General features: G+C 32.0%; 4 protein-coding genes across 6 annotated transcripts in view; 2 read left to right on the forward strand and 2 right to left on the reverse strand.

The window, feature by feature from the left end:
- Positions 1-27,066, forward strand: part of LOC125825643 (germin-like protein subfamily 1 member 7) — a 318,424-nt gene that overhangs the window by 255,015 nt on the left and 36,343 nt on the right. The window contains exon 1 of one of the 2 annotated variants that reach the window (XM_049504970.1): positions 13,799-13,808. The exons of the other annotated variant lie outside the window; for it this stretch is intronic. The gene's annotated coding sequence lies outside the window, so the exon portion shown is untranslated. Of the gene's footprint in view, positions 1-13,798; positions 13,809-27,066 lie in introns of those variants that run through there. 2 annotated transcript variants of the gene reach the window in all.
- Positions 1,949-4,023, forward strand: LOC125825636 (phosphoenolpyruvate carboxylase kinase 1-like). Its single transcript, XM_049504961.1, has 3 exons — positions 1,949-2,319; positions 2,594-3,032; positions 3,663-4,023. The coding sequence occupies exons 1-3, from the start codon at positions 1,957-1,959 to the stop codon at positions 3,716-3,718; spliced, it is 858 nt and encodes a 285-aa protein (XP_049360918.1). The 5' UTR covers positions 1,949-1,956; the 3' UTR covers positions 3,719-4,023.
- Positions 8,188-10,050, reverse strand: LOC125825620 (low affinity inorganic phosphate transporter 3). The gene has a single exon (XM_049504943.1). The coding sequence runs from the start codon at positions 9,997-9,999 to the stop codon at positions 8,392-8,394; it is 1,608 nt and encodes a 535-aa protein (XP_049360900.1). The 5' UTR covers positions 10,000-10,050; the 3' UTR covers positions 8,188-8,391.
- On the reverse strand, positions 14,918-18,919 carry LOC125825618 (low affinity inorganic phosphate transporter 1). 2 transcript variants are annotated; one of them, XM_049504941.1, is made up of 2 exons: positions 18,733-18,919; positions 14,918-16,803 (listed from the first exon to the last, which is right to left on the reverse strand). In XM_049504941.1, the coding sequence occupies exon 2, from the start codon at positions 16,790-16,792 to the stop codon at positions 15,176-15,178; it is 1,617 nt and encodes a 538-aa protein (XP_049360898.1). In that variant the 5' UTR covers positions 16,793-16,803; positions 18,733-18,919; the 3' UTR covers positions 14,918-15,175. The 2 variants fall into 2 exon arrangements, with proteins under 2 accessions (XP_049360898.1, XP_049360899.1); XM_049504942.1 differs by lacking the exon at positions 18,733-18,919 and adding an exon at positions 17,124-17,158.

Genomic DNA, 27,066 nt, shown 5'->3' on the forward strand with positions numbered 1-27,066 from the left:
GAGTTGATTTCTTTTGGAAAAAAAGAGAGGAGAAAGATATGATTAGTGATAGCTGAATAATAAAATAAGTTTATGGCATTTTTCGGAGAAGTTTTGAAGAAAAAAAGAAGACAAAAAAAATTAAAAAGAAAGATAACATAATTTTAAAAAAAATAAAAATTAGAAACTTAATATGAAAAAGGAAAATTACTTGCAAACTTTAAATTTTAATAAAAAAAAAGTGTCTCTTACTCTCTTTGAGGAAGTGAATACACTTTCTTTGCCACCTCAGCATATAAGGTGACAATAATTCTATTTTAAAATAATTCAAGGGAGTAATAGAATTATCGTAAAGTATAGGTGTATAGTTGGGAATCTGACTATAGGTTGGGAAGACTTTTGGCCATTTTCTCAACTCATGTCCATGCCTAAAGGGTTTCTACATCAAGCAAAGGCAAGTCTATTCTCAAACTTTAATTTAATATTCCTTTCTTTCCAAAGTACTTGTTACAATTTTGTTTTCAAGAGCCAAATTATATGAATTTTGATTAATATTTCAAGAAATATTTTTTCATCATATTGAAAAGATAAAAAGTGTAACTTATAGTATTTTTTATATAGACATTAAATATCTAAATTTTAATTTTAAAATATTGAATTGATCTAATCTAATTTAATTTTAAAAATTAGTCAAATTAATTCTGAAAAAGAAAATGTGACAACTATTTTAGACCCCAAATATAGTTCTTAATATGGACTTGTTTCTCCAAATATTTTGTGTTTCTTTATTTAGGAAAAAAAACTGTTGTTTTATGCATAAAAGTATGATTTTTTTCTCTCTTTTTAAATACGTCATTTACAAAGTAACCCACCGTTTATTCTATTGAGTACAAATTGCATTTCATTGTTTGATGTTAATACCTAAGACATTAGAAATAAATTGCTGGACAAAACTCCATTGATTATGTTTAATCGCCCTTAGATTTTATTTTATTTTTCTATAATGATAATGTACAAATTAGTTTGCATGCAATTTGGATCCGATCCATTTCATTTTTTACCTTGGAAAGAATTTATATATTTGTAAACTACCTAAAATGTACTATATAAGTCACAATAATTGATAATTCAAAATGTTTAAAAGATTTATGAAAAAATTATGGTAAAAAATAAACTTGTTTGAATCTCAAAATTCGAAAAGTGTCACATAAAATGGAACAGAGGGAGTATAAGTTTATGACAAACATAATTTTTGTTTCTTAGTGATTCCAAAAAAGGATTTGGAGCAATACTTTCGATTTGTGATTGTACTGTACTTTGTTTATTACTTACAATTACTTCCTTTATCTTGATATAATTATCATGTATTTCGCTTTTTAAAAGTTTAATTTGATTTTTTTTTCTCAAGAAAGTTAAAAATAAAACATCGTCCTATTTTAATGCTATTGTTCGTGAAATAGTTATTCTCTCTTCACTTTTACTTGTTGTGGCCTTTACACACTGGTTAAGAAATAATGATTAATACTCTTCCCATCCTTATTTACTGGTCAAATTTTGACTTGACACATTTATTAAAAAAATAGTAATTCGTATAATGAATTTACCATTTTATCTCTATTAATCAATAGGTCACAAAAATATATTTATTCAATACATTTTCTAAATACATTAACTCAATATTAATAAATTAAAGGCATAATAGGAAAAACTAAACTGTCCTTTATTGATTTGTTAAAAATGACAAGTAAAAACGAGAAATCAAATTATGAAATATTTGCTATTAATTTTAGTATATGTGTACAAGTAATAATGTTAAGGGAAAAAAAATAGAAAAATAATATTGGACGTTCGAAAATATAAAAAAAGAAAACCAGATGTCTAATGTTGATTGGTGGAAAGAGATTCCAAAGAATATTCGACTCTCAGTAGTACTATATAAGTCCATCAGAAAGAGAAATTTGAGTGTTCACGGAAACGATGAAAACAGAAAACGTTATGAGCGAGGAACTGAAGCGAGAATATCGTGTGTGTGAGGAAATAGGGAGAGGACGATTCGGCGTCGTTTTCAAGTGTTACTCGCCGGTAACCGGCGAGACTTTCGCCGTGAAATCTATCAACAAGGTTCTCATCGCCGATGACTCAATCGATCGTCAATGTCTTTACAACGAAGCTAAAATCATGCATTTGGTTTCCCCTAATCCTCACATCGTTCGTATCGTCGATGTCTGTGAAGACGATACGTACCTCGATATCGTTCTCGAGCTCTGCAACTCCTCAGATCTCTTCCATCGACTCTCTACTCAACGAGTTTTTTCTGAGTCTGATGCCATTGCCGTTATGGTACTCTTTCAGTCCATTACACAAATTAGGGGAAAACGATCTGTGAATTTTAGTGCACTTGTGTTTTTGTAGATTCAAATTAAATGATTTTGACTGAAATTTCTAAAATGTAGTACTACTTTTCATCGAAAGTTTGTCAAATTGATGATTAAATAAGTGAGAGTAGTAAATGAGGTGTGATAAAGGGAGGAACAGGATTGATGTATATAAGATAGGGTTTTCTATTGTTTGTTGTCTTCAGCATTGATAATTTTTGGATCAACTGTTTTTCTAGGTTCCATTGATGGAGGCAATAGCGCATTGTCACCGGCTCGGCGTAGCGCACCGGGATATCAAGCCGGATAACATTCTGTTTAACGACTGGAACGAACTGAAATTGGCTGATTTTGGCTCGGCTCAGTGTTTCTGCGAAGGCGAGCTGATGAGCGGAGTGGTAGGGACGCCGTATTACGTGGCGCCGGAGGTTTTAGCTGGAAGAGATTACAATGAGAAGGTAGATATTTGGAGTGCTGGTGTCATTCTGTATATAATGTTGGCCGGAATCCCGCCATTTTACGGTGACTCTACGGAGGAGATTTTTGAGGCTGTTCTCAGAGCGAACCTTAGGTTTCCGACGAGGATTTTCCGATCTGTGTCGCTGGCGGCGAAGGATTTGCTACGGAGAATGCTATGTAAAGATATTTCTAGAAGATTCTCAGCTGAACAAGTCCTTCGTAAGTATCACCACTCTATCATTCTTCTAGCCTCGATTTTTTCCTAGATTACAACATTCATTTATTTGACCAAATCTTTTAATCACAAATTTAAAATAATTAAATTAAGACATACCTATATGCTTAATAAAATAATTATTCCCTTAATCTAGGATCAAATAATTCAAATTGAAGTCTAGTTTGGACTTGAATTCTTTTAGGATTTAGGATTCTACCTTTGTGCATTCAACAACGGAATTGAATTTAAAAAAAAAAAAAAAGAGGAGAGAAAAATGAGATTTCTTTGCCTCTACGATTTGAATAGAAGAAAATGACATTTTTAATTTTCTTAGATAAAAAAATGAAGTACTTTACATATCATTCTTAATCCATTAAAAATTTGAGCATAATTTGGGCTACGAGTCATTGACCTACCTAAATTTAGGCGTGTTGGGTAGATCATATTTTTATGAATTAATTTTATCTTTAGTATATAAAACTTTTAAAATGTGTGATCACTATAAAAACTTTTGTTTTTGAAATGGTCTAAAAAAATTTGTGCTTCAGATTTCAATGCATATAATTTGAATTTTTAAAAATAGTAATTTAGTTATTTTCTTGGTTAATAAGATGATATATAATAATACACAGGGCATCCATGGATCACTAGCAATGATGGGACGAAAGAAGATGGTGTCGTAGCTTGAGAATTTCGACCCCTTATTTGGACCTCTAATCCAACATTATCAATAGATGTGCAGATAACTCATACTTCTTAGTAGTGAGAATGAAGTATAATGGCTTTTTTTTCCCCGATTTTCCACCCAGTGTTCAGTGTTTGCATTGGAGTTCCGACTAAATGCAGGACCCATTTGGGGTGACGCACCCAACATGATTTTCTCCATTTCCAGAACTCGAATCCGAGACATTTAGTTAGGGTGGAACAGATGCATGCCATGTTGGTAGTATTAATGTGTTAAAGTAGTATTAATCAATTAAGAGAGTTGTCTTATATATCTTCTACCAAAATATATGTGAAATTGTGAATCATCAAACTAGTGTTTCCTTTTGTTATATTTTGATCTAACTTTTCATACAGAGATCGTGAGCACTAAAAAAAGATCATCATGCATGAATTAGTTCTCTTTTACTACCAACCACAATAAGTTAGACAGTTTTTTCAACTGTATTATTAACTTAGATAAAGACACACATGATTTTCTACAACTCTATTAAGTTTATTGGTCTTAGTCTTACTTTAGTTGAATCTACTTTCAAGTAGCTTTAAGATTAGGTTGCTATATCTATATTTCATGGGCAAAATACAAATTATTTTAATTGGTATTTATGAAGAGAAACTATAATGAAAAAAAGCTTGATGCAGACCACCTGTTATTTCGTAGAGACGATTCTCGATGCAATTACAAATACTTGAAAAAAAAAATCTATTATTTTGGACATTTGGAGGGGCTATTATAGTAGCATACACAAATAGATTTGTTTTGTTCTACATCATGACACTCTGAATTAAGATAGAATGCCCCATAATCTGAGACACAATTTGTTTGGCAAATTGTAAGTTCTTGAGAACAAGGAAGAGAAGCACTTGATTGTGATGAACATACTAATTGAGCATTAGTTGTAGATAGAACTTGAATCATCACAAACATGGCTGCAAAATCAAGTAATAGAATTAGTGTTGTTATGAAATAATATTCTTATAACACTCGTAGATTAGATAACAACGATGTTTGAGTCAGCTTATATATATAAAGACATCCAAATAGACTCAATTTACTAATTGTAATGAAGGAAGTTCAGGATAAAAATAACTTGTTCTTTTTTTCGTATAGACAAGAGGGATGTTTTCAATGTAATGGGAAAGGATTTTAAAATTAGGTTTGGTTCACAAGTTTGAATTGCTGGCATAGTCACTATGAATCACATTCTTCTGAATCGTCTAATTTGAATTGCTAGCATCGTTACTATGAATCACATTCTTCTATAATTTATATTCCAATACATTGACCACTAGACGACTTTTTTTTTTAAGAGAAGAGATTTGGATATTCGTTTCGAGTGTGTCTTCTTCTTTTCTTACTTTTTAAAAATATATATATAACAAAAATGAAAAGACATATTCGAGTTGAAAAGTAAAGCATATAGATGATATGTACATACCACAAATGTAAGCAATGAAAAAATTGAAGCTAGGGAGAGACACACATAATCATTTCACTTATCTTTTATACTAGAACTACAATTAAGAGATTGTAAAAATAAGATATAATGCATCCTAATATAGAAATTTCTTGATGAAGCCAAATTTAGAAATGCCATAATTATTTTGACAAATGTAGTATTAAAAGGAGGATTTCCTTGCAAAAATAATAAGGAAAACTATTAATTGTACAAATTCAATCTTATACTATATGTTATAATGTAAAAGTTTATTTTTTTTATTAAAAAAAAAAGTTTAATTTTTCAAAAAAGAGTTAGTAATTATCTTTGAATAATACTATATGTGTTTTTCAATAATTGGACAACATCGAATCAGTAGTATCAAATGAATAATTGGTTTTGTGAGCTTTCGATGTGTTATTTTTTGTTGAGTCATCTAATTAGTTATAACCAACCTATGTACGCTCCCCAAAGTTTATTTGACTTACCCCTAATTTATAATATTTCCTCGCTTCAATTTATGTGATGTAGTTTGACTTGATATGAAATTTAAGAAAGAAAGACTGATTTGAAATATAAGCAATAGTAGATGTTTGTGTGACTATAAATCATTTTTTTTTAAAAGAGTATAAATTATTTTTATTAAGGGTAAAAGGGTAAAATCATTAATATTGACTAATATTAGTCAAAATAATCATGAATTATCCAAATCTGATTTCTTCAGATAAACTCCTATAATGATGAATTATTTATATTATTTTCTTACATTCTCTTAAGTTATAGCTATGTGTAAAAAATAAGTCAGAAGAATACTTTATAAAAACAAAAAATTCTTCAATGGAGAACTTTGGTATATTTTCCTACCGTTTCAATTTTCTCATGCTTATATTTGTGGTATGTTTTAGTTATATGCTAATTTTTGGCTTTTCAAACACACGTAAATCTATTGAAACAATCTCTCTGCTGCTAAGGTAGGCCATAAGGTACGTGACTCTTCCATACACCACTTTATACGTAAGATTTTATACACTGGATATGTTATTATTGTTACATACGTACGTCTTTTTTATAATACAAGTTTTTTTATATTAACTTTGATTTTGTAGTTATGTTTGTGATGATTCAGGTTCTCTATACAAGTACTAATGTAAAGAGATTTGTATGTCAATCACAGACTAATGTTTCTCTTCCTTGTACTGAAAACAATTTCTCTACTGCTAAGGTAGGCCGTAAGGTACGTGACTCTCCCGTACACCACTTTGTACGTAAGACTATATACACTAGATATGTTATTATTGTTACATACGTACGTCTTTTTTATAACACAAGTTTTATTATAACTTTGATTTTGTAGTTATGTTCGTGATGACTCAGGTTCTCTCTACAAGTACTAATGCAAAGATTTGTATGTCAATCACAGACTAATGTTTCTCTTCCTTGTACTGAAGAAGAACCAATTTGCCAATCCAATTGTGAAGCAAAGTATGAGGGATTTTATACTACTTCACAATGTCTTATAGTAAAAGGCAATGCAAAAATATCAATTTGTGTGTGCTTCTATGATAATGACAACCCATATCCAAATTGAAACTATTTGTAATTTCACTTATTATGCTTCAAAGTATGTTCTTATTTATTGAAATAGATTTCTGATAAATGTTCATATGATTTATGCTAGTGTTTTTTGGGTTGAACTCTCCAATTTGGTCTATAATATAGGTATCAGAGTTGGTCGATCCACGTATAGGGCCACGACTTGGAGTGTGGGATCCAAGAAGGGTGCAAGCCCGCGACCAATGAGGTCAATAGAAATGTTTTATACATAGATTTATAAGCTAAATGGTCTCTCCCACCTATTAGACTCTCTTATTTGATTTATAACATTGGTATCAGAGTTGACCAATCCACATATAGGACTGCGACAAAGAGAAGTGGGTTGAACCCAAGATGGTTGCCAGTCAGAGGCGGACCCATGTGTCCTCTTGAGAGTGCACGTGCACTCGTTAACTTTGAAAAATTATGGATGCACTGGTTTAAATGTTGCAAAGGGGATAACTAGTTTCGCACTTGCGACCAATGGTGCAAAGTAAAGTTCAAACCACCACTCCACAAAGCAAATTTTATCGAGTAAAGTTATTTAATTCATATTTATACATTAGTACATTAATGCTGACATGCTATTAGGCAGGCCAAGCAAGCAACAAGGGACATATGGTAAGTTTAGTTGCCTTCTCTTAAAATTCTAATCATGTTGATGTAAAAAGTCTTTGTAGCTTTTATCCAAGACAACAAAGCCAAGACAATAAACTTGGTACGCTTTTCCAAAGGTATATATATATATATCTTGAGTCTAATTTAAAAAGAATCTCTTTCTCTCTTTATTTTCTTGTTTTTTTCTCTTCAATTTTACTAAGAAGACAAATTATGGTATTTAAATTGTCAATGACTGAAACAAAAGGCAACCTTTCTTTTGTTTTTGTGTAGGGGAACTTGAAATCAATCTTTTTCAAGTTGCGCTTTGAAGGATGACTTTTTTTTTTTATTCCTTTAAAGTCAATAAAATATATTTTTAAAAATTATAAGATATTGACGATGGTAATTGTGGGATCCGATTGATGGGGGTGATTGGTGGTAGTGTTGACTTATGATAGTTACGTTGTTGTAGATAGTGGTAATGATGACGGATAGTAATGATTAATGAGTTGGTGGAGATGGTTAATATTATGAATTCGTGATGCATGTGAAATCAATCATGGATATATTACATCATGATCGGTTTGTCCTTATTAAACCCTTTTGCGCTACGGTTCTTTCTAACCATGCGTGAACTCAAAATACTTAAGTAGAATTACATACTCTTTAATGATTACCTTGCATTATCATTTCTTATCGCGACATACACTTAGAGAATGAAATCCATAAAAGATTACCACCATAGACTGCAATAAGCTACGAACTTTTCAAAAAAATAGAAGGATTAATTTTACTATACTGAATGTTTTTATTATAACATAAAGAAAATCAGAAGCTCCTGCATCAAAGATTAGCAGAATTACACAAGAAAAAAAAAACCACAAAGCAAAAAAGAATAGATGATTATTTCATCATAACATACAAAAACAAGAACATAAAGCTTACTAAAAAGCCTCAAAACTCTTGCTATATTGATCTCATGATGTTAAAAGGGCGCATTTATGTATTAAATTGGAATCGTTTGTGCAGTTTCCCCCTTAGTTATTTCTTCTTCTCCTTCATTTTCCTTTGACATTTCTTCCAATGATTTTCCTTTTGATTCTGGCACTAAAAATGTGAACAACATTCCAAGAAAATTCACACAACCTAACACAATAAGTGCATTTTTCACACCAATTCCAGTTGGATAACCCGCGTCGACTTTAGATGGATCAGTAGATTGAGCAGCATACAGAAAACCAAATGCACCAACAATTGCACCAGCTTTCCCAGCTGCAGCTGATATCCCGTGGCACGTTGATCTCAACCTAGCTGGAAAAATCTCCGCGGGTACAACAAAAGTTGTGGCATTTGGACCAAAATTCGCGAAGAAAAATGTAAGTGAGTACATGACCACAAAACCAAATCTGTTTTCCTTTTTAGTCCAATGATTATATGGTATGGCTAACGCGAACATAAACACTGTCATGAAGGAAAACCCCATCAATTGAATTGCAAATCGACCCATTCTATCGATGAATGCAACAGTAAACCAGTAACCAGGTACAGTACTACAAAGAGCAATAAGAGTTTGTGCCTTTGCAATTTTGAATACCTCATCCAACGCGTTCATCGTCTCTGGATGAGGTATCCATCCAATTTTACTAAATATATCCTTCTGAAATAGATTCTGACTATAAAAAGCGATATCTAGTAAAAACCATGTACTAGTTGTTCCAAGCAAATGCAGCCCATGACGATAAAGAAACTCCTTACTAAACAACCCGAAATTATTCCCCTGTATCTCAACAATCTTCTCAATCTTATCATCCTCTGCTTCAATTTCAACATTCAACACTTTAGACATATCGGAAGCAGCCTTCGTAGCATTCTTAGCTACTAAAGCTGTGTAACGCGCTGTCTCAGGCATCTTCATACGCCAATAATAAGTAAGCAAAGCCGGTATAGCACCAAACATGAGTATTATTCTCCATACAATATCAGCCTCTTGAGGGGTTGAGCCTTCATTATTGACAGAATAAATTGGAGCAGGGTACGCGTTTTTAAATGCACCACTAACAACAAGTGCAACAATCCCTCCTGCCAAAATCCCAAATCCTTGCATCGCGAATACTGCAGCTATAAAAGCTCCACGAGTCTTCTTATTCGCGTATTCAGACATGATCGTTGCTGATAAAGGGTAATCACCACCAATACCAAAACCAAGCCAAAATCGAAAAAAACATAATGTAGCAATCACACCATTAGGGGTCTTACCAAAAGAAAGACCTGAGGCAATTGAGCAAATAACCATGATCATGAGAGTCATTCCATAAACTCTTTTCCTTCCCATCTTATCACCTAGCCAACCGAAAAACAGCTGGCCCGAGAGTGTCCCAACAAACGCGACTCCATTGACTGCAGCTGAGATACCAGGAGGGAGAATTCCTGGCTTAGGTGCACCTTCATGATGATAGTAAATTCGACCAAGCAATTTAGTCACAAGTGAAATGCAGAAAAGGTCATACGCATCTGTGAAAAATCCCATTCCTGCTATAACAATTGCTGTAAAATGGTACAATTGTGTTTTAGCAACATCAAGAGCATTTAGTACTTGTAATTGATCTTTAGCCATAGCTAATAGCTATAGTTATTATTACTAGTAATATTTCTCAAACTACTATAGTTTTTATGCTAAGATATATAATGTAGAGAAATGGTTATTAATAGAATTGATTTGAAAGAATAAGACAAGGACAAGATTACAACAAGTTCAATTTTTAGAAATCCTTAGTATTATCAACATATATATATCCTCCCTCATCCTAATTTATGTTACGTTGTTTGACTGCGCGTGAAGTTCAATAATGAAATTGAAAGTTGTGCTCTAAAACAAGTCATAAATATTTTTATGGAATATATTAAACTGAAAAGAATGATTGACAAAACAAGAAGAGAGGAACAAGATTACAGCAACGTACTAGTGTAATTTTACAAGGGGATTTAGGGAGGGTAAAACATATATCCTTATTTTTGTTGGGATAGAGGGGTTGTTTCTGATAGACTCGAAGACAAGATTACAACAAGTTCAATTTACTCGTATCTTTGTGGGGTAGAGAAGTTATTTCCGATAGACTTGGAGACAAGATTACAATAAGTTCAATTTTGGAATTTTTTTAATATTAACAATATATATATATATATAGTATGAAAGGTTTATGGTGTCATAGAAAGGGGTATATTCGGCCGACTTTGCATATATTAGAACAAGAAGGATAGTTGTTAGATAATTCCAATAGAATGCAACTAAGTTTTCTAAGTTTTTTTTTTCTTGTTTAAACTTATAAACATCTTGAGAAACAGCCTGTTCCTACTGTCACAAATTACTAATGCATGTCCAAATGTAATATTTGGCGGCATAACACATAAACATAAACATATTTTTTAATTTGGGTTCAGCTGATATTTATATCCTCTCATTTTGATCAGAATGCATAAGTATGTACTAAAACTCATATAAAATTGAACAAGTAGACATATATGTCTTACATGATTTGCGTGAGATGTACTCAAACTGATTTGTATTATGTCATGTAGGACGTGTGTGTCTACTTGTCCAAATTTATACAAGTTTTAAGTGTTTGCTTGTGCACACCCAAAGTTAGAGAGCATAAATGTTGCGTCAGTTGAAATCAATAGAACATGTTTATCTATTATGCCATTTTTATTACCAACTAACTATTTTTTACTCAATTACAAATTCACATGAATCTAATAGCTTTTTGCAAAACTCCATATGTGTATGTATAAATAAATTTGCTAAATATCTATAAAGACACAGATGTGCAGATACAACTTTTTCATACATTTTCAACTGACAATACATTATGTGCTGATACAATATTTGATACAACTATTATCCGTTGCCTGAATATATATAACTCTTTCATTGATACAACTAATATTTTTCTGACACAACTCTTCTACCCATACAATAATTGCAGCTACATTTCGTAATTACGCTCTAAACTAAAGCTATTTATGAAATTTTCTCTTAATTTTACATGACAATAGTTTATACAAGAAGTCCATATACTACCAACAGAAAATCACATCTTTCAAAATCCAAATCAAAGAATATTCAGAACAAATTAATAATATGACTATAATATTCAAGAGCTAAAACAAACTCCTTGTGGAAAATGAAAGTATCTTTTTCATTATTTTCATTCATAACAAAGTTAAATTCAGATAAAGGTTCCTCGTTGCTACCTAAGCACTTATTTAGAACATTCTAGATTCTAACTCATAACCTTATATCATAAGAATACGTGCAAAATATCATACTCCATCGGTCTCAAATTATCTGTCACAGTTTCTAAAAATAGTTGTCTCAAATTATGTGAAAGGTACGAAATAAAAAGGAAATAAAAAAATATATGTGAAAGGTAAAATACTTATAAAATTCTTTCTAATTAATGATTCGTAAGAGATGTGTAAAAGAGAATCACGATAAAAAATTTGAGACGGAGGGAGTACAACATTTTGAGTAAAATTAAAAGCAAGCGATATAAGTGTAAACATGCCAATTTCTTGTAACAATGATAAAATTATAGACAAATCATCATTGTAGACACATAAAAGAATTATTGAATCATACAAAAATTGAGTTTAACCCTTTAATTAATTAAGTTTAACAATTGTTTTGGACTTTACAAATTAAAATAAAGTTCACTTTATAATAAGATTAATCTAATTCTAGTATGGTGAAGTTTCTTTCTTTCTTCAATAATCGATACAAGCAATCCTTTTCAGTAAAACATGACATGTTTAAATTATGATTGTTTTTATGTAAGAAATTAAATTCATTGCTAACCTTAATTATTTTTTAAAGATCGATAGCGTACAAGTACCGGAAAGGAGCAATATAAGTGTAACACTTGTGGTCCTTCAATTGACATTTTTGTTCTTAACGATAGTACGCGTTCTATATGAAATAGACATACTAGAAAAATAAATATAGTCTCAAACTCTATAGTAAAGATATTTACCTAATTTTCAAGATAGTTAACATCTTATGTGTAATAGAATATATGGTTAACTTTTTTTTTTTAATAATAAATAAAATAAATAAGAAGAAGATAATAAGAAATTTTTTGGTATTTAATAATTGAAAGATAAAACAGTAAACACGGCAAAAGGTTTTGGCTGATATCACTAACAAGAATATTACCTAGCTGCGTTATTTATTTATTTTCATCTGGTGTCTAGTGTTCATATTGAAACTCCGATTAAATTTGGATTGCATACAACATCATCTATTTGGGGGTGGTGCTCCCAATATGATTTTTTTCTTCATATATAAGGCTTAGATCTGAGATTTCTAATTAAAGATAGACCAACGCTTCGTCATTTGAGTTCGTTAAAGTTAGATTAAGTTTCTTAAGAATACACAAGAAATTTATGGACTCAAAATAATTGTTTCTTTTTTTTTATTAATTTCCTAATTTATTGTTTTGAACATAGAATAGACCAACAATCAATAGACCATTCCCCACCTGAAGAAAATTATTCGATGAAAGAAGTACGAGGAGGAAAAAACATGGAAATTCTAATGTAGAAATTAATAATAATTACTATATATGCCCAAGGAACAAATTAGTAATGATCAAAATGAACATTAATATAATAATCAGGAAAAAAAAATTAAATTTGTCTATATTATCTGAAATTGCATAATTTTATTTGTCATTACATTTTTGGTTTATTAACATCCTTATTTGTAAATCGTCTCGTATTTGTCCTTGCTATTAATTCTACTGTAAAAAGGTTGATAATTACCACGTACCAAATTAGACCATTTTCTCATCTAACAAAAATTAAAGAATATATATATAATCTATGAACATGAACTTTTGAGACTAATTTTTTAAGTTTTTAGTCTTTCTGATTTTGACTACCACCCCCACCCCTTGAAACCAACATACTAGCTAGAACAATGGTAGAATCAAAATTTTCATTAAGTGAGTTTAAATATAAAAATGTACGTATACGAAGAAATTAAAGAGATTCAACATCTATCTACTGATCTATTATATATACATATAAAATAATTTTGACTTTAATTATATATACAATATAATTTTCCGACAAACGTGTTTTGGGATGAACCCCTTGGTTCTGCCCCTAGGCAAGAATATTCAATGAAACTACGAGGAATAAATTAATTATATTTCTAGTACATTATGTTCTTAATTAACTTTGGTTTAACGTAGAGATTAAGGAAAAATATTGTTTTTTCTTGTAGATACAACGTAACGCAAGCTATATGGACGAATCAGAGTCCAACATCATTGTTATTGGATTATGTGGTATATATTCTTATATGATTTTGTCCGATCTTAATCGCCTCATGATTTAACTTTTGAAGTTTAATTACACTGATCAATATTCATTTTTTTATTCATTTTTTTATCAGACGTTGCGGCTCAAAACATACAATGAAAACTTGCATCGCGTTCAATATTTATGAATATTTAGTGAATAAACATAAAATTTGAGCAAAAGCTATTATGTTATGTTCTAAGTTCCGTTTATGTCCGATCCTAAGCATGCAAAGGGTGTCATAGTCCCTCACCCATTGTGAGTGAATTATTTTATCTTTCTTATATGATCTCGAACAATCCTTTTATCTCACTAGCAAGTTATTACTCCTTAATAGTCACTTCTACCACCATCAATGTTGGGATCATATTATAGCTATTGATATGCTTAACATGACTTCTCTTTGAAGGAAGAAAGTTTACCAATTTTTAATGAGCAACTTTCACATATAGCAAACATAAAAATCATATTTGTATGTTATAGCTATAATTTGCATAATTGCGCTCCATAACAAATTTTATATTTGTTATGGAGCTTTTGATTTGTATAATTCGCTACAAACATCCAATTTTATGCAAATTGTTCAGTTTTGTATAAATTCATTTATACATTGTAATTTGTATAATAAGATTTGTATTTGTATAATTATAAGTGTATTGGATGAAATTATATGTATCTGTATATACACTTTTCTCTCGCTTTATACAAACACAGACACATTTTATACATTTGTATATCGAATGGGTAATTGTATACCGAAAATGACTAATTGTATACCGAACTAGATGGCAAAAAAATGGAATGTTTGCTGCGAATTACAAATAAAAATAAACTATGGCAATAAAATTTAATTTGAATTAATAATTTGCTATTTCATACAATTTTTCCATTTTTAATAGTACATTGAAGCCCAACTAAATCTGAATTCACGCCTAAAAATCTCACATTAGATGAGTAATGCACTCCCTAACAAAGATGATATGCACTATATCCCAGTAACTCACACTCGCCTGACTAAATCTGAACTCACGCCTAAAAATCTCACATTAGAGGGGTAATGCCCACCCTAACAAAGATGACATACACTATATCCCAGTAACTCACCCTCGAGATCTCTGATTAAGCTTTACCAAGTTGTGTTACACATGAAGAAAGAACACAAAAGGATAAGAGTCAAGAAATGTTTTATAGAAAGAGATAGACAACCAAAGAACCTCCTTTGGTTACTTTATATAATCTCAGAATTTCTGAGATTTGCAGAACTAAGGTAATAATGTTTAATTACCATCAGAAACAAACATATAAAAAAAAGGTAAGAGCTTATTCCATCTTATAACAAACCAACAAACATCTCTTTCTAATCCCAAATACCACAAATTAACTCAAACTGCATCATAGTATATACTAATTGATAACTTGTCTAAAACTTAAACAGGAACTGTCCTTCCACTTGTTGCTCTCATTTCAGCTACAGTTTCCTCTTCCCCTTCGTTTTCCCTCGACATTTCTTCCAATGACTTCCCATTGGATTCTGGAACCAAGAATGTGAACAACATACCAAGGAAGTTAACGCAACCAAGGACGATCAACGAGTTCCTCACACCAATGCCAGGAGGGTAACCAGCATCAGTCTTTGTTGGATCTGTGGGCTGAGCAGCGTACAAGAATCCGAATGCACCAACCATAGCTCCTGCTTTTCCAGCTGCTGCTGATATTCCATGGCATGTGGACCTAAGCCTGGCTGGGAAAATCTCAGCAGGGACGACGAATGTTGTGGCGTTTGGACCAAAGTTGGCGAAGAAAAAGGTGAGTGAGTACATGACCACGAAGCCGATTCTGTTATCCTTGAGAGTCCAGTGATGGTATGGAAGGGCTAAGGCAAACATGAAGACTGTCATGAAGAAGAATCCCATCAACTGAATTGCGAATCGACCAATCCTATCGATGAATGCAACTGTGAACCAGTAACCAGGAACAGTACTACAAAGAGCAATTAGAGTTTGTGCCCTTGCAATCTTGTAAACTTCTTCCAACGCGTTCATGGTTTGTGCTGGTGGAATCCATCCAATTGCACTGAAAATGTCCTTCTGGAAAAGGTTTTGACTGTAGAAAGCAATGTCCAACAAGAACCATGTGCTAGCAGTTCCAAGCAAGTGAAGTCCATGGCGACGGAGGAACTCCTTACTGAACAAACCAAATTCATTGGCTCCTTTTGCTTCAGAAATAACTGCAACTTTCTCTGGCTCTGCTTCAATTTCGACTTGCAACACCTTGGACATGTCGTTAGCTGCCTGTTTCAAGTTCTTGGCGACCAAGGCAGTGTAACGGGCAGTTTCAGGCATCTTCATACGCCAGTAATAAGTAAGTCCAGCAGGGATTGCACCGAACATGAGAATTATACGCCACACGAAATCAGCCTGAGAGACTGTTGAAGCAAGAGCATCAACCTCATATGCTGGTGCAGGGAATGCTCCCTTGAATGCTGAAGAAACAATGATTGCCACCATTCCACCAGCCAGAATTCCGAAACCTTGCATAGCAAACACAGCAGCAATGAACGCTCCACGAGTCTTTTTGTTAGCATACTCAGACATGATGGTGGCAGAAAGGGGATAATCACCACCAATGCCAAATCCTAGCCAGAATCTGAAGAAACAAAGCGTAGTCATAACACTTTTTGGTGTATGACCAAATGAAAGCCCCGAGGCAATTGAACAAATGACCATAATCATAAGGGTCATTCCATAGACTTTCTTCCTTCCCATTTTATCTCCAAGCCACCCGAAGAACAACTGTCCAGCAAGGGTGCCACAGAAGGCAACTCCATTAACAGCTGCTGAAACATTAGGGGGCAGAGAGCCAGGTTTCAATGCATTGTCATGATGGTAGTAAATACGACCAAGCAATTTAGTGACCATAGAAATGCAGAAAAGGTCATAAGCATCAGTAAAAAACCCCATCCCAGCAATCACAATTGCTGTGAAGTGATACAGTTGTGTCTTTGCCACATCTAGTGCATTTAGCACTTGCAAATCGTTCGCCATGACTAAACTTCCTGCAAAAACACAACAAGAGGGTGTAAATTATAAGAATTCAACTTACATCACTAACATAGTAAACATTTTTTAGCCTGTTATAACAAGGAACATACTTAGTGTTCAAGGTTACTAATCCCGCTTTACACTGTCAATATACATAAGCTAAACTCAAATAACAGAACAAAACAAGAAGGTATTTTAGGATTGCATAAATCAAATCTGATCAGACCAAGAGGTTATGTAGATTATAAGGACTTAACTTACATCACTTATAACATAGTATACTTTTTTTTTAACAAGAACGTATATTTTTAACTTGTTTTAACGAGTAACATACTTATTGTTCAAGGTTACTAATCCCACTTTTTACTGTTGCTTTACACTGTCGGTACACAGAAGTTAAACTCAAATAACATAACAAAAACAAGAAGATATTTGGGATTTGCATTAATTAAAGCTTATCTGAATAATTAATACTAATAAGTTTGTAAGCTGTCCTACAGGGGGTAGAGAATTGACTTATTGATAAAGAAGACAAAGTAAAGGGGACCACAAAAGTCTTGTTTTCTATCTATTTATTTTATTAGTTTTAACTTGACACATACTAGGTATGTGTGCTACTTTTCAAAGCTGGTGACCTAAAGTTGTGACATAGTATTATAAAACTATAGTGTATATGTGAAATCAATAAAGAACCTAAGCTTTTTATAGTCAAAATTGAGAAAAAATAGTTTAAAATCACATCAGCTATACAGTGCTGACTACTACAACAGTTATTTCCAGATAGGGATTTACAGATTCCTTGAGATTCTGGCTGATGTTATCATCACAAACCGAACGTAATCCCAAAAGTAGAGTTTGAAAAGATGATAGAGACTAGTTGTTCAATCATAACTCAATTCCGAGATCATTAACTCAGCCTTGCCTCTACCTTGTAAAGATAGAGAGACTATTTCTCGAACAGTTGTCTTCAAAAAGTTGTGGCATGATTACATCGCAAAGATACATAATTTACTTAAAAAGTATTGACAAGTGATGTTATTTTTTTAACATATGGAGTGGTTGATATTAGTAAAAATTAGGTTTAAAGTTGCTATCAAAGACCAATAATTAAGAGAAAACAAGTTAACTCCTGTTTTACTTATATAAAGTCCATGCTATGAAGTCATGCAGAATACACATATATATTTTTTTAAAAGATAGTATTTATTTATTTTTTCTTAGAAAAAAGTGAAGACTTTTCAAAAAATAAAGGAAACAGCCTAACATCTACATGTGAGCCATAAATCTAGAAGACAAGTCAGTACTTTTCACAACCAGTGTATACTAAACAGAACTATACATATAGGACCATTCAAGTGTCTTTCATGATTCCCATTTTCAACAATCAAAATATAAACACTAGAAGAAACAAAACCTCATGTTACATCAAACAGGTTAAGTTTCACCGAAAATTTGCGTATGAAATTTTCATTTTTAAAAAAAAATGAATGTGTGTAAACTACATAATAATTGACCATTCAAAATATTTAAAAGATATATGAAAAATTTACGAACAAAGATAAACTTATTTAAATCTCGCTATCTGAAATGTGTCACATAAATTGTGACCGAGTGAGTACAATCTTTTTCATTTGGGAGTGTTTAGAAAAGGGGAAAATCAATTTCTTTGATCCTGAAACATTACTGAAACCAAATCATATAAAATGAAATCTTGAAAAAATCATCAAGAAATTATCAATTTGCTAAAAAGTTTATATTTTTAGATAAATCAGTAAATGGGTATGAACAAAAACAGATACCCATTGATCAAAACCTCCATTTCCACCATAATAAACAATCAAGAACTCATTTTTTCACTATTTATCCATCAAAAACACAAATGCATGGAGTAAAAACACAAGAAAATTAACAAAATGTAAAAAAGATAAGATCTTTACACTAACCTTACAGAGTTATCTTCAATTTCCACCAAAATCAAGAAAAAAAAAACCAAATTTCAGGATTTGGTTTTTTTTTTTTTACGTTCAAGATCTCCAACAAAAATACCCAAAATTAAAAATCAAACTTCGGGTTATTTTGCATTTTTATTTTTAGTTTCACTGAATCTGAACTCTCTTAAGAAAGTAATAACTGAGTATTTATGAAGAGAAATATGGAGAATTAGTGCCGTATTTAAAGGGAGTTTGAAAATGGCATCTTTTTATCGTATATTCTTCTACTAACCTTCTTTATAGGATTTGAACCATTCTGATCTTGCCACGTGTCTAATTAGGTCCACAAGATGTGTTATTTGTACATGTGGCATGATCAGAGAGGTTTTTTATTTTTTTATGCAAGTCAAAAGTCTCTTATAAGACACGTACTTCACTGGATCACCCTACTTTTAGTGTTGACCACACTATTTTTATTCTTTTTAAAAAAAAAATGAATTTATATATTTTTATATTAATATATTATTTTAGTTGTGAAATTATACTGAATATGTTATAATTGTTGTTTTTGAGTCAAGGTAGAATTAAGGTATGGGTATATCTTACGCTTTACCAATTTTACTTATGGAATTATACGGAATGTGTTGTAACTGTTGTTGTTGTTATTGTTTTGATTGGTTGAGTATTTATTAAGTGAATACTTAAAAAGTGACATAGTTTAATTTGGATAATTGTAATTAAAGTTATTAATTGTTTTTATAAAGAAATCTTGGAAAAGCTTGAAAGATGAGGTAGCATTAACTATTATAAGAGATCATTATAATCCAAAGTTATAATTGGGTAATTGAAATTATTTAGAGTTTCCATATTCATATTTCCCTAAAAAATTTTAGGATTCCAAAATATTAAATGTAAGTTTATCTATAGACAAAATTTATTTATCACAACTTGTGTTTGTCGATTATAACAAATTGTCCCGTATATTAATCTAGGTGCATGCATATTATTTTAGAATCGTATTATCATAAAAGAGGATGTTTGCAACAAATTTTAAACATATGAAAAAAAAATCACACAAATAAAATCTGAAGAAACACGAATATATTGATAAATATGCGGGTACAATTCTACTCCTCCCTTGATTAAACTCTCCTAAGATTTATCCATGATTCGAGAGGCGTTAGTGACGTATTTCTCGAACTAGGATGATTTAGATTTGACCTCATATATATGAACATTCCATCAACTTATGAAATATTCAAGATCTTGATCTTTAAAAATACCCAAGAGTTTATGGGATATTTTGAGAAGCCTTTTAAGGAAACTGAACACGTCTTGTAGAGTCCCGCAAAACTTCAATGTCTACATAGAGATAATCAACATTATTATGCTAGAGATCAGTCGGGTTGAAAATTTATAACTGAATATTTACTATATAGGTTATAATAATGATTGATCTTGATATGTTGATCACGAAACGCTTACTCTATAAAATTAAAATCAAAAGAAGAATTTCATAATGATGTATATATTGGCAAAAGAGAGATAATCAATGTTATTGTACTATAAATACACTTAAAAACTCATAATTGAATTATAATTCTGCATATTATAGTGATCTTGATATGTTTATTCACGATACTTTTACTCTAATTAAAATCAAAACACGAATTTTATAACATGATATAAATAGTAAATCAAAATACATACGTAAACTATTTTCTCAAAACAACAAAATATCACAATTTGTGTATATAGTAAAAAGTAAACGTAATCATATACTATTCTCAATGAAACGATAAATTTGCCTAAAAATACCTAATTCAACGTAATCACATAATAAAAAGTCAAATAAATATTTGTGTATATATATTCAACTTAAATCCCAACTAACAATCCTAATATTTTGTTAGAAAAGTTCCAACTTCCAACGTACATCATATATTTCGAAACTCTGTTTACATTTTCTCTTTTAGAAAAATATTGTGGCATATTTCCTTAGTCACTCATTTTTTTTATATATGGATATGTTAAGTGTGGTTGAAATTAAAAAAAAATTATTATATGATTGTCTTAGTTTACTTCACTATTACTTATTATTTTACTTATTTAATTTTCGAAGTCAAATTTTAGCAAGATATGATGAGTAGATAAATTGTTTTGATGGAGACAAAAATATATTTTTTAGAGGGAGGGGTTGAGGCTATCATGCTTGCCAATCTTTTGTTAATATCTTAAGTCAAAGTATAATGCATTTACAAGTAATACAGTAGTAGTAGACATGTTGTGATTCTTGGCGGGTGAAATTCAATTATTAATCAGAGTCTAGGGTTTGGTTTTCGAAAATAGAAAAGAACCTTGTGGAGAGAGTAGATTAAAAAATATGAGCCATGCAAAGTGCGAAATCAGATATAGTTAAATCCTAATACAAATATCTGACGTCAGGTAGAAAATTAAAAAAATAATGCTATATATTTGATGTGAAAAGTTGGTCTTTGACGAAAAATGTATTTAGAATATTTGAAAGTAAAACTTTGTGGGCGTTTCAACTTGCTTTATTTGGGGGAAATGCACAAGTACCTCCCTCAACTATACGTGAAATTCCAACGACACACCTTAATTATACATGAGACCTATTACCCCCCCTCCCCCTCGAATTATTTTAAAGTGTAATAAACTCACCCTTTCGTGCTGACGTGGCACAAAGAGTGTGTAGTGTCTTAGAGGCATGTGAGATACGAAAAAAAGGTATTAAACTATGATTAATATGGGCACGTGTTCATTTTTAATTGGACAATTTATAATTAATTAGTAGAGATAGTTAATTAACTTTAAAACTTAAATTGATATATTTTAAAAATTAAATTTCTTTTTTTTCTTTATGAAATAGTGTCAAATTTTATCATTTTTCACAACATATTTAAATTGTTAGAGAATTCTTTTCGGTGTTTTTCATTAATTTGTATAGTATCGAGAGAATTTTTCTTATTTTTCATTTTCTACTCAAATAAATTACTTGAAATTCGCTAATGAGAAAAAATTGCATATTAGGAATTTAATTTAGGCAACATATAAAGAGCATAATTTAAATTAGAGTTTTTTTAAAAAAAAATTATAAATAAATAATTTAATGACCATCCCCTAGCTCCTCAATTATCCATGTCATACCCCTACCCCAACCCTCACCCCGCCCCGCCCACACCCCCACTCCTGCCCCCCCCCCCCCTCGCGCTTCAGTTCTCCAACAATATGACATCCGACCCCTACTCCAACCAAACCTCCATGCCGCTTCAGTTCTCCATCAATAGCACCTTCCCTCCATCTCTTCCCTTCTCACTTCAATCAGCCTTTATCTCAATCCAAATTCAATCAGAAAAAAATGACCCCAATTTTGAATTCTTCTCGAATCAGAGTTCAAACTTTAGGTGGTTTCTTCATTGGAGATTTTGGACCATGTTTTATGAAATTTATTTGAATTGAAAGAAAAATAAAATTGATAGTAGATATTGAATTCGATGGTAGTGAAGGGATAAATTTGGTGGTGGGTTATAATTTTCATGGTGATTGCTATGATTTTTAATGGTTAAAATAAGTGGATTTAGTGGTTATGGAGTGGGTGTTGATAATGAAGAAGAAGGAATCAAATGAAATGAAATTTTCTAATTTTTTTTTATAGATCTGATCATTTATTGACGTGGAGTTGACATAATGATGACTTGGAGGCGAGTGTAAAACACCTCCCATCATGTGAGTGGCTATATTGGTTTTAGGCTGTGTAAAAAGTGTGTTTATTACACTTAAAAATACTTCAGGAGGGTAATAGGACTCATGTATAGTTAATGTGTGTCGCTGGAATTTCATGTATAGTTGAAGGAGGTACTTGTGCATTTTCCCTTATTTGGGGCTTGCGTTTGCAGATGATGATTATATATGGTATGAAAAGGTACTAAAAATGGGAGGAAGAAAAAGAAGAACAAAAAAGATTTATATAATTAAACTTTTGAAAATGAAATAAGAGTTAACGGTCAAAAATATGATTTAAACTGTCTTAATGTTCTAAGTTTCATATTTGAATTATTGAGAATATGAGTTTCTCACCTCAACTATTGGTTATAAGGAAAACATACCTAGACATTTGCTAGACAAATGTTGTCTACAAAAGCTTGTAGACGCGTTTGACCATAAAATCTTCCATATATGATCCTGAACTCCACCCTTTCAAGGAGATATCAACGTCACAAGTGAGACAAGGCCAAGACTAAGATGGTGGGGATAGAATAAATTAATTTATATGGTGATAAATTTTAACATTTTAACCTTAACTTTTAACATAATTTTAATATATTTAGCTTTGCCCGCTGGAATTGATTTTCCACCTGGAGTGCCACGTGATAGAATTTTCACACAAAAAACTAAATGTAGTACACACCATCATAAATTAGTCGAGATGAACATATTTTGCTAATCATCGGATGATAGTTCAATAGAAATTCACACTCTTAATAGTTTAGATATGAAGTTCGAAAAACTATGATAACTTAAATATGTTTTTTGTCACGACCCAAATTGAGTCGTGTGTGGCACCCACACTTAACCTCCAAGTGGGCAGACCAATGAATTTAAACCCCAACACATACCAATAATTCAACTACGAATAACAATAATAACGCGGAAGCTCCAAAACTTATTAAAGTAACCAATCAAATAAACCTCTAAAGTCTATTACATATTATCCCCAAAATCTGAAAGTCATCACATCAAGGACATCTAATCTCTAAATACTAAGTCTAAGAGTATCAAAGACACCGAAATAAATGAAATAACGCAATTTGTGTCCGAAAACTATGGACATCAAGTCATGACCGAGAGAATCCAACACAAGCTCGAATGCATAGCTCACCCTTAAACCTGATATGCTGAGACTGGCTAGCTGAGGGCTAGTCAAATTTGCTGGTACACTCGCTGCACTCCATAAAAGGAAAACAAAGAAAAATACAAGTAGGGATCAGTACGGGGCAACATGTACTGAGTAGGTATCATCGGCCAACCCTAAATAGAAACTAATATACAATGAATAATAGTATAAAGTCAACTATAGCACTTAGCAGGTGATAAGAAACAACAATATGAACAAGTGACGGTTAAAACAAGTACGTAATCAATCACAATATCAAGCACACACACGAGGACTCATGCCTCCACATCACACTCGTTTGGGAAATGCGTTCATTGAGATTGAGTACATTAGGTTAATTCAATATCTTTTTCCTTTAATGTTACCGTGTCGGAACGTGACACTCCGATCCAATTATACCGTGTCGGAACGTGACACTCCGATCCAATAATACCGTGTCGGAACGTGACACTCCGATCCAATAATACCGTGTCGGAACGTGACACTCCGATCCAAAAATACCGTGTCGGAACGTGACACTCCGATCCAAAAATACCGTGTCGTGACACTCCGATCCAATAATATTATTAATTTATCATTTATTATCACCACTTTTCAATTCATTAATAATATTACATCAAGCCTTCTTTATTCAAGGCATCACTTCGATAGAGAGGTTTTCAGATTATAAATCTCACGGTCTCAGGATTTTAGACCAATCGCAAACCACACAACCAAGCCACACAATCACACAATCAAGTACATAGAGAACTTCACAATATCATTCAATGCATATCAATCGCTATTAAGAGTTTATCTATCAAATAGAATAAACCATAACCTACCTCCACCGAAGAACCGAAATCAAACAGCTACTTTTCCAATGCCTTCGAACGATCCCAATCTATCAAGTATGAATATTCATAAGTTAACGAGTCTATAGACACCCATATTACTATATACATCAAGCTTAGACCCAATAACTCATTCCACTCTATAGTCAATTTCCTAGAGTTCAAACCTATGGGTAAGTCTTAATTTCTCCCCTTAGCATATCTTTAATGGAATTTAAATAATTTGATACACCTAATATTTAATTACCTATCTCAACATATCAAAACTTGATTTATTATATGATATCTTACAATCAAACTTCAACCCAACACACAGGCCGTACGTACAACATCTCATATAGCTTATGATGGATAATTGAAGGTGATTGTATTCATTAATAATTCTGATCAACAGAGGAATTTGGATATTCCAACATAAACAACAAGAGTAACGAAGACAGAAATCACAGAATTATATGCATGACTTTTCCGACTAGCAATTCATCCTTTTTATCCCTTCTTAACTCATCATTATTCTAATCAATAGCATCATTAATTCCTTGTACAAAGATTCCCTTAGTTACATGGTCAATCCACTATTTCTGTCCAAAATATATCAACCACAATCACGTAATTAGTTAGTTACTTTCCATTAAAATATAATATACACACATATATGGATGCAACACCTCAATTCTCTTTCCTCTAACATTATAATAATAATATAAATTCTTGCCTGACAGTTTCACCTCCAACCCAACCTAACGCTACTATCTATTATCCAATCTTAATTATCAAATAGTTTCTAATTGTTATATATTCACCGAGCTTTAATCATACAGCCACCAAGAGATAATTATATGTAAACCAAATTGAAAGCGTAAGTTAGGTTACCTGAATCGACCTTTTCCATTACCGTTTATGCCCAACAGTCAAGCCCTCTTTTCTTTTAATTAACCACTCAAAATTAGTAAACCCTAATTATTATATGAAGCTACTTATAAAAGCGGTAAAAGTGGTCCACTATTAATTTTAATATATCTCCTTTCACCACCAACTAAAATAATTATTAAAACTACCCCACTAAATTCATAATTGTAGTTACGAATAGTCCAAAGTATCCATTTAAAATCTATCGGAAAGTATTTTATGAAATAAAAAAGCTCTAGTACTCAAAACGACCAAACGGGTCGTTACATTAGATACCAATTTACCCATCGTTCGTCCTCGAACGATCAAAAGACGGCAAGGGTAAGAAAGGGTACATGTCTCAACGATTCTTCGAAATATTAGTACCCAAACTTTCATCTCAAAACCATCAAACCAACCAATTTGGAGATCTATACCTCCTCCCTCACAGTGCCTCAAATGGGGTCATTTCAATACTCGAATGATAACTATTGTTGTATGTGAACTCAACTAACAACAAAACTATTCCCAATAACCACCAAAGTTAATCTTACACTCGTCTGCAACATGTTTTCAAAGACTTTGACACAATTATCGGGACAAATCCTTTTCTAACATAACCATGATATAGTCCTTAATCAATATTGATTACAATGAGAAGTGAACCTGAACCAACCACCACACACTCATAATGCACAAACCATCATAGATCTTATCAAGATTACAGCCTCACAACATAATATTTCTTCGAGCTTAAGCTATAAAAATATGATCTTTAGACATCAAGTAATCATCAAGGAGAATCGAACTCATCTGATCCAAAGATGGAAATGATCAAGTACCCACCATTGAGTGATACACCCAAGGATGTAGAATCTCTAACAACACTGTCGAAATGCTCTATTAGTAGCTATTATAGACAAACTTTAAGAATGACAAAACTAGGCCCAATGGTCCTCACATTCAATCACACATAGCCAAAACAGGATATCAATGATGAGATAACTCTTAAGTCTATCGAACAATTGTAAATTTTCATGGAAGCTCTTCTAAATTCTCATAAGCAGGGTTGTGCGTGTAGAATCACTAGTATATTTCAACTATCCTAAACAACACCAAATCTTCCATAACTGGAATGGACAAGTCTAACTAAGGATGCCACCCTACTAGGAGGACAATCACAGAATCGGTACACCCGATCCACTACTAGGGACTCACCTATAGAAGCAAAACACACACATACGTAGAAAGTGAATCATACTCTAACCCACACCCAGAATGAAGTAGGTGGTCACATAAGAATGTACATAACGAAGGTCGAATAATTCTAGATACTCCTTCCATAATGCCCATATCAAACATTTTCATTCAACTGACTCTATCTTTTTGATTTTCTAGCTACCCACAATCACCAATTTAGTCCTTATTATAATTGCACACATACTTGGTTTATCGAACCCCACATCCACTGAAGTCAACACTCTTAATACTAACAAAACATCATAACCACATTGATCATCTACATTATTCCCGAACCATCAATAGTATCAAAGTACTCTTATCAAATACATGTTCAAACTATGGCTATCTTTCTTTCTATATAAGCATTTCATGACAAATACGAGTCCCAAGCAAGTCTAATAGCACTAATTTCAAATTTGATAGTACCTTTCCATCGAGATAAACTATTAAATCACACCCAAAGTCAAC

This window comes from Solanum verrucosum, unplaced genomic scaffold (genome assembly GCF_900185275.1).
Source record: "Solanum verrucosum unplaced genomic scaffold, falcon-dt-bn FXZP01000298.1, whole genome shotgun sequence".
Lineage (NCBI taxonomy): Eukaryota > Viridiplantae > Streptophyta > Magnoliopsida > Solanales > Solanaceae > Solanum > Solanum verrucosum.